The sequence below is a fragment of the Vipera berus genome, assembly GCF_964194415.1.
Source record: "Vipera berus genome assembly, chromosome: 6".
NCBI lineage: Eukaryota > Metazoa > Chordata > Lepidosauria > Squamata > Viperidae > Vipera > Vipera berus.
In genome coordinates this window covers 69,347,881-69,357,311 of record NC_138208.1, presented here as the reverse complement: position 1 = coordinate 69,357,311, position 9,431 = coordinate 69,347,881, and the positions used below count along the sequence as shown (strand labels likewise).

Sequence of the window (9,431 nt, the reverse complement as noted above, 5' to 3'; positions counted from 1 at the left end):
CTGATGTCACAGTATTTACTTAGGAGGAAAAATGCCAGACTTCAGCTCTGTCCAAAAAGATTAACATCCCAAATTCTCAAGAGAATTTATAAAAGCATGCCTTTTTTATGCCAGTGCCAAACTGCACATTCCAGCTTTGGCCAATTGAGGACCGGATAGAACTATTAGAATCCATTTCCCATAACTCTGAAACTACTGGCTGGGGAGTATGGGATTTGCATTCCAAACCAGGCTTAGCCCCCTGTATGCTGTACTAAGGCTGCAGTTCTGTACCCATTTGCTTGGAATGAACGAGCAAAGCCTTCTTGAACTCAAACGGCTACCGCTTCTGAACGGGCGGTGGACGTGTAGAATCGCGGACCAGCTCCGCTTGGAAATTTCTGCTATAGCGGAGGTCTCCAACCTCGGCAATTTTAAGACTTGTGGACTTCAACTCCCAGAATTCCCTAGCCAGCACTGGCTGGGGAATTCTGGGAGTTGAAGTCCACAAGTCTTAAAAGTTGCCGAGGTTGGAGACCCTTGTGCTCTAGGATGACGCGTACATGCTGGGGCTTCTGGAATTGCCCCGAAGCACAACGTACAGTCCCGAAATCTAAAGTCGGGATGTCAGGTTTGTGACGAGGAGCAAGGGGAAACAAAAACCAGCAAGTCATGCTTACTGGCGAGTGACTCACGGCTACTTGGAGCAACTTGCCAAGAATCGCGGCCGGCGCAAGAGGGAAAGGTGGGGCGGCCAGAGCCCCGCCTCCTCCCGGCGGGCCTCTACCGTCAATCCATAAAAGGCGGAGCTCCGAGCCGGAGCGTTTCTTCCTCTCTCGCCTGTTTTGTGTTGCAGAGCATGGGCATCAACTGAGAAACGCGCTCTTTGAACTTACGATGGAGCCTTCCTTGCCTGCCGTGTTTGCCCGACAACACTATGTAGGAGGCTACTACCAGACTGTGAAGGTAGGGAACCAATGTCTGCCCGTGGTTGGTGTGCAGTGCGGGTTGGCTCTCCCCTCTGAACCTTGAGTTTTCCAGATATCTGGGGCGACAACTCCCGTTTTGTAGCACGCTAGTTAGAGATGTTGAAATAAAATGATCGGATGGGGAAGGGGGGATGAGCAGCTGCGTGCATCCTAGCCGAAATAACTCTCAAGTAACCCCCTCTAATTTCAGCGTCGTTTTCTTCCGCTTTTCCTTGAGGGTACGAGTCCCATTGAACTCCATGGGACTTCTGACTGGACTTGAGTGAAATGTGGTTTTCATCCTCCTGCCAATCTAGTTTGCGTGATCTGCTCTCTCACCTTCCAGCTGAGGTTGTAATCAGAATCCAGGGTCTCAGATCTTTGGATGCTTGATACTGTAGAAACTGCAGGCATTTTGGAAAAAAAAATGTACAGGCTTTCATAAAGTAACTTGGTTGTTGATGGCACAGCCATCCGTATGCCTAACATCTGGTAGAGCTGAAGGCATAGTAAAGAGGGAAACAGGTAGTAATTAGAGTTGCAGGAGGATGTGCAAGAATACTGGGCTGTTTGAGATTTTGAAGGAGCTAAAGGTTGCCTTACACATAATTGGTTAGGATGTTCTAATATTACTCTGTCCTTATTTTGGATCCCGATGTCAAACTTGGGTCCGTTAATTCTTTTGCACAAAACTTTTAATAATGTGTTACTCCAAAAAGCTGCTACTCTACCTCTGATTTCTTTTAACACTATTTGCATATCTTAAAATTTCCCATTCCATTTTGTGTCTGAATAAAAATAGTGCTAAACTACAAAATTCATCTACTTGGTCTATAAATTGACTTGTATTTGTGTCTGTGTATATTGGGGGAAGGACACGGAGTGCCTGTCACTCATCCCAGCTTCTGCCAACCTAGCAGTTCAAAAGCACGTAAAAATGCAAGTAGAAAAATAGGGACCACTACGGTGGGAAGGTAACAGCGTTCCGTGCGCCTTTGGCGTCTAGTCATGCCGGCCACATGACCACGGAGACGTCCTTGGACAATCGCTGGCTCTTCGGCTTTGAAACAGAGATGAGCACCGGCCCCTAGAGTCGGAAACGACTAGCACGCATGTGCGGGGGAACCTTTACCTTTTTTTTATATTGGGGGAGCATATTTATGTATACCTTATAATTGTTCATTGCCTTTACGCAGCAAACACGACTGCCTTGATCTTTGGTATATTGAATGTCAGGTACATTTTCCTTAGGGCATCATAGAATCAATCTAACATTCACTGCAAATCATTAGGCTTCTTAGCCAATACCCTGGCATCATCTACATTCAAAAGTGCAGAACATATACCTTCAGATCTCCAATCCCATGGGATTTCTAACATCACTGAAAGCATCCATTATACAGTTATCCACAAATGCATTAAAGAACCATCCTGGCCTTACTCCCTTTTGTTGTTGATCAGTTGCTAAGTCATGTCTGATTCTTCACGACCCCATGGACCATAGCACACCAGGACCCCCTGTTCTCTCCTGTCTTCCAGAGTTTGCCCAAATTGTTTGTTGCCTCAGTGACATTATCTAGCCATCTCATCCTTTGCCGTCCCGTTTTCCTTTTCCTTTCAGTCTTTCCCAATATCAAGGCCTTTTCCACTGAGTCCTCTCTTCTAATTTGGTGGGCAAAGTATTTGAGCTTCAGTTTCTCTGCTCAGTACCAATCGATTGTAAAACAGCTTGTTTATTCTCACTCATGCCTTATTCCCATTGTATGCCACCTGTATTCCATTCAACAGCCAACCTTGATTCCATGTTTGTGCATAATATTCTGTCAGACTCATTTCATTTATCATATGGTTTCTTTATATTGTGGAATATTTTCTCACATTCATACTTTTCACAGTGATCTCTTGAAATCCCCAGATCTCTCTGGCATAATGTCACACTGTATTCTCCAAATTTTGCAAATTGTCATAATCTTTTGTACCCTACAGTCACAATCACAGTCCTGCCAAAGCCCTTTTGGGGCACAAGTAATAAACCATTGTTAGCATTCACTCTTGCTACCTTTTCCTTTTTTTATAGGAAAGCAGTAACAGCATTTTTCCAATCATGTATGGATTAAACGGCCACTCTGTAAGCAAACCATGTCCAAACTTCAATGCTTGTCCACTTAAACCATTCAACATTTTGATAATTTTTATTTGGTTTCATTATTTTTCCCTGAATCCTAATGTTGATGTTTACCTTCCATTCAGAATGTTAGGAAATGACTCCATATCTTCTCATACATATCTTATACTTTTCTCACAATCGTTCTTTTATTCTTTTTGTTAGTCTTTTATCTTTTTCTTTTTCTTTTGTGGAACTACTTTTGACACAGCCAGAAAAGGATCTTTCCAGATTCTGTATCTGGCATCACTTGATGTATCTAATTATTTCATCTGTCCTTTTTTAAAAGTATACAAGTAGTCCTTGACTTACAATTGGTTGCTTAGCAACTATTCAAAGTTACAATGCACCTCTCCAGGGCTACTTATGACTTAAGGTTCTAATGGCCACCCCTCCCTCACAATCATGTGATTGTATTTTGGGAATTCAGCAACTGGCCCGCTTTTATGAGTGTTTATTGCATCCTGAAGACGTGTGACCACAATTTAGATCTTTGTTTGGCAGAAAACAGCATTTTCTTACCCTTTTGGCAAAAAACATTATAGTGGTGATTCACTGCTGCAAAAGAAGGTCTTTTTTTAGACTTGGTCATGTGGTGGGTGACCTGCTTAATGACCAGCATGACTTGCCACCATAATTCTGGGTTCACTAATGATCGTAAAGTTGAGGACTACCTATATATTAATTCCCTTGCTACCAATCCCATTCTCATCCATCTAGTCATGCTCCCAAAGAAATAATTGTTTGCCCTGCATTGTATGTGTTTAGAATTTTGTACAGTTTCCCCCCAGAATTTATCGCTGGTTGTCTCATTTTCACTGAAACACAACATGCAACTATTATCCACCTATGGGTTCATAATTTCAGATAAATTCCTAGCAAAGTCCATGCTACTAAATTCCTACTTTCTGACATATACTGTAGCCATTCCATTTATAATTAAACCATTTATAATTAAATAAAATAAAAAAAATAATTCACTTCTGCATAGTCAGGCCAATTTAGATCTATGCTTTCCTGTCATCTTACTTTTGTAGACACACAGCCTTTTTTTAAAAATTCCATTTATATCCTACCCTTCTCCGAAGACTCAGGGTGGCTTACAAGCTTAGCAGTAGCCTTCATTCTATGTATATGCCTGCTTATTAGGGCTTTCGGCCCCCCCAAGCGGCATTATTACAAAGTCAGCTTAATTGCCCCCAACAAACTGGGTCCTCATTTTACCTACCTCAGAAGGATGGAAGGCTGAGTCAACCTTGAGCCTGGTGGGACTCGAACCTGCACTAATTGCAGGCAGCTGGTGTTACTTAAGGAGGCATTAGCCCACTGCTCCACCAAGGCTCCTTCCCATTTTGTTTACTCATTCATGTTCTGTACTACTTTATCCTCTTGCTTTCCAAAGTTCCATATGTTACTGTTATAAGATATGCTTATAGATACTGATTTCCGCTGCTTATCATAACTTTGGTCTATTGAAACATTTGTGTAATGCTTTTTCATAAGATAATTGAAGTAAGGGGTGTATCAGTCAGCTTTGCCCAGTTTTGCTCTAAGCGTGCTCTCATTATTCTGCATAAACAAGGACCTATAATTTTGGAAGACAACAGTCTCTTACCCATATCCTACCAATTAAGATGTATACATACTGTGCTCAGGATACAGAGTTATACCGAATTTTTTTTTAAATTTATATGCTGCCCATCTCACTACCCAACCAATTCTGGTTGGCCGACAATGCAATAAAAACAAGAATATAAAAAAACCCCATAAAAATATCTACCTCAAAGGGCGATATGTCAACATGTAGCTACATTCCTGACCTTATAAGTGTAATTGCTGATTTAATCTTGGGGGTTGTGGGAATTAGTGGAAAAAAGACTATCTGTCCAAAAGGATATTTAGAAAATTGAAAGATAATTTTTAAAATGAAGAATGGCAGCTAATTTATCTACATGGATTAAAAGCCAAATTCTTTTCTGATTTAACACAGCACCTTGAGTTAATCAGGTTTTGAAGCATGAGCAAATATTTCTGCTTTTGTAGAATATTTTTATATGAATTGTTCCTTAAAACTATACCAAACTATCTCTTTTACCAGTCAGTTAAGTCTTTTTCCCCCCATAAACATTACCTCTCTCTACTAAACAACTTGCATCTATGTCGGCTTCCTTTCATATTAATCCAATGACTTCTAGGAGAAGCATATTAAGTCTTCATGTGCATCTCAAAGAATTAACATTATGGAAGTAATTTTTACACCATTTCTGACCAAGTGCCTGCAGCTATTGGAAAATGCAGGGAATACATCTCAGACTATAATTCCTACTCTAATAAACTAGATATTCAAGCTTGGTAATTATTTAGGATGCCTAGATATTCTTGTGATACAATCCCACTTTGTTTATGGATGCAATGAGTCAGTGAGTGAATTACGTTTAAGATTTATCACTTAATAACCCATTCTCTGTGCTGTTTGCTGTGTTTTTGCAAAGGAAATTGTAGACCAGAATCACAGCCTTATTAGATGCAGGTGCATCTATCTTTCCATTTAAAGAGGCTGCAGATTATCAGAAGAAAGAAGTAGAGGCTGAAAGGAAAATATTGATTAAACCTTGGGGAGGAAGGGCATGTACTTGATTGAAATCACTCTTCCTAGCTTCCTTTCTCTTTGAACAGTGTGGAACAGTAAAATAATATATCTGAAGTTTTGTTAAAACAAGATTCTAAACAGAGTAGCTGCCCATAAACCTTTTATTTTATAAGTGATCCTGGTAAAGCATAGTTGCATTCCCAGTGGAAGTTTTGGAAAACTTCTAGTGGAAGTTTTGGAAGTTTAAGTTGCTTCCTTCCCAGAGATATCCTTTACTGGAGTTTGTTTTTTAGAGGCTTCTCCTGTTATGCAGTACAATGGGGTCAATTTCATTTTAGCTCTCACCTATGTAAGAGATTATTTCTAGGCAAATGACAAGGTTTCTGAGTATAGCGTATCATTCAAGAACAAAATGAGAAAACAGCATTATTTAAAGATGCATTGCTGAATATATGTTCAAGCTACAAAATGCAGTTTTATTGTTATTCAAAGTTTATGGAATTTGTATTAACTGAAATATTTTTGTTTGCAGAAATAAAGGCACCATAAGTTAAAGATGACTAAAACAAATAAACAAGGGGTCTTCAAACTTGGTCCTTTTATGACTTGTGGACTTCAACTCCCAGAATTCCTCAGCCAACATGCCTGGCTGAAGAATTCTGGGAGTTGAAGTCCACAAGTCATGAAAGGACCAAGTTTGAAGAGCCCTGGGCTAAACTATATAATGAACAATTGAGGGAACTAGGTATGTTTATTCTAATGAAGAGTGCGAGTGAAATCACAGCTGTATTTCAGTACTGAGGGGCTATCACAGAAAAGAGGGGTTTGACCTATTCTCCAAAACACCTGAGTGGGCAGGACAAGAAGTAATGGGTGGAAAGTCATTAAACAGAGATCCAATCTAGAAATAAGGAGAAATTTCCTGACAATGCGAACAATTAACCATTGGAACAGCTTGCCTCTGGAAGTTATTACATCACTGGAGGTTTTGAAAAAGAGATTGGACAGCCATTTGTCCAGAATGGTACAGAGCAGGGGTCTTCAAACTTGGCCCTTTTATGACTTATGGACTTCAACTCCCAGAATTCCTCAGCCAGCATGCCTGGCTGAGGAATTCTTGGAGTTGAAGTCCACAAGTCATAAAAGGGCCAAGTTTGAAGACCCCTGGTATAGGGTCTCCTGCTCAAGCATAAGGTTGGACTAGAAGAATTTTAAGGTCCCTTCCAACCCTGTTCTGTTCTGTTCCATTCCATTCCTTTCCATTCAATTCCATTCCATTCTTCTATGTTTTATGAAAAAAACAGTGTTCATATAACTAAAGCATGTAGTCCCCAATCCATTGATTTTGGAGCATTTAAGGAATGCTGATGTAGGCTGGAATGGTATGCCTACCTTGCAGATATATGGAAAGCAGGCTGATAGACAAGTTTTCACATTGTGTCTCACAGTAGTTCAGATAAAGATGGAATTAAACACTGCCAGTTGTTCAGGGTTGACTGCATTTGATTGCATTAAGCCAAGTAGTTTAATTATCTTTTCCCAGTAGCATCCAAATTACTCCCCACCTCTTAGTTTACCCTCCCTCCCCCCGGATTTCTTATCACAAAGTAATAATATTTCCACTTCACCTTTGAGTTTTAGTACTGCTTTTGGATATTGATCATTTTCTATATTTTCTCTGCTCAGGCACACCGTGAAGGAGCTTTTCTTAAGCTACTTGAAGGGCACAGGCAAATGAAACAGGCTTCATATGACTATGATCTGATTGTCATTGGAGGAGGTTCTGGGGGACTGGCAGCTTCAAAGGTAAGATCAGCCAAGCTAGAGTCACAAAAAATATTCTAATAGCTAGAATTTGTTCCAGTATGTTTTGGCAGAGTCTAGGAAATGAGCTTCCTGTTTATAAGCTACCGATTGGTTTGTGGAATGCAGAATACATTTTATATTTCATACAGCTTTCCTAACCGGCTTCCTGCTATCTATGTTAGCCGTAGTAAGAAAGTCAGTAATTTTAATCGCAGCACATCTGCAAATTGGAGAACTGTGCTATATAATCAGTGTGGCAGGCGATGTTGCTATACAGCCCTATGGAAAACTTCAAACTATTCCCTATAGATCCATGTCAAAGAGTATTTCTCAAATACTTTGAGAATCCCTTTAAAAAAATGATATAAACCTAACAAAAGACCAGAATTACATTGGACTGAAATCTAGTCATATCTCCTGATAACTTGAGTTGATATATTAAGGTAGCCTTCCAGATATTTTAGAAATGACTCTCAGCATAATCTTCAGCAACTGGAGGGCAAAAGACTGAAAAAACTGATCTAAAGAGAATTATTTGAAACATTTAATTAATAAACCATCTTGTTTGAGAATCTGTTCAAAATAAATGAAAAATAATTAACTGCCTATTTTACCTTCGTGGGGAAATGTGTAACCATATTTCCAATTCTTTTGGTGGGAATAAAGTATGAGATGTTAGTGTTAATAGTTTTGAAGGATAAAAAATTTGAATTCCCTTTTCATCTTAAGTGTCATATTTATATTTTAAAATAAAATATGTATCCAGCTGCCATTGGAAACATGGTTGCCAGCAGTAAATATCTGAAGTGGGAGAGAATAAAATTAGAAATTGAAATATACCAACAGCCCTTGTTATATAGTTCAGCAGCTATATTATCTTTGATTCTTAGAACAATTTAATTTCTTAGAAGAAACTTTCTTGCTCCATTTACATTTTTCTTCCCAATAGTAATTAAAATGGACTTATGGGTCTTGGTGGTCCAGATGAGGTTTATGCTCTTCTAGAGTTGTGGTTGATATCTTGAAAGATTAGTCTGGTTGATTAATTATAATATCTTGTGTATTTCATTGGGGTTTGGGTGTATTTTGGTTTGCTGGAGAAAACAATCTATTTAACCCACTATTAGAATGTGAAACTCTCTTCCTGAAGTTTGTTCATCTTTAAATCCTCCATCAGCTAGAAGAGCAATTCAAACTTAACATAAAACCATAGCATTATATTATAATAATATGGTAAGTTAACATATATTGAGTTGGACCATCTATTTTAGTATTGCTTGTAGAAAGTGCCTCAGGATTTTAGGCAGGAAATCTTTTCAGTGCTAATTAAAGAAATCAGAACTTGATCCTTCAACCATTCATAGTTAGACTGAGTAGTCCATGACTAAATCATGGTTTTGCCATTTTCCAAGCTTGAATAGACTAAAAAAAAAAGCTAGAACCGTACTTCCTTCGTAAATTGTCTAAAAAAGTCTTTACATTTTATATAGTCATGGTTATAACTCTTTATCATCGCTAGCATAACACTTGTAGTGATAACATACATTCTAAGCCAGTCCTACAGATATTTTACTGTAGTGGCTTTGTCCCCAACATAAAAATAATACAGAATCATGTTTCAAATAGAGCTCCTTCAGCACTTTTAAAGTATATAACAAATATATTTGCTGGCAAGATAGTAATCCTTCTGAATCTGCCAGGATACCTGCTTCTGCCTCTGAATCTGAAGCTAGTTCGATTTTCAAGGAATAACCGGATAGGTTATAACAGCAGAACTACTTCTAAAATAGGAGAGCCATCAGAAGAATAAACATTTGTGATAGTTAAGCAGGAAGGATGGGGATTCTGGAAATACAGGTGTTATGATAGCTTTTTTTAGTTTCTTGTTGAGTTAATTGTGACCCCAGGTACCTCGAAAATACAG

At 39.0% G+C, this 9,431-nt stretch overlaps 1 protein-coding gene across 1 annotated transcript in view; it reads left to right on the top strand.

Annotated features, from left to right (window-relative positions):
* The first annotated feature begins 795 nt into the window (after nucleotides 1–795).
* The window catches only part of TXNRD1 (thioredoxin reductase 1), a 33,321-nt gene continuing 24,685 nt past the window's right edge, over nucleotides 796–9,431 (top strand). The window contains exons 1-2 of the mRNA XM_081331071.1: nucleotides 796–945; nucleotides 7,388–7,507. Of these exons, the coding sequence (XP_081187197.1) occupies nucleotides 877–945; nucleotides 7,388–7,507 (189 nt within the window). The 5' untranslated portion in view covers nucleotides 796–876. The remainder of the gene's footprint in view (nucleotides 946–7,387; nucleotides 7,508–9,431) is intronic.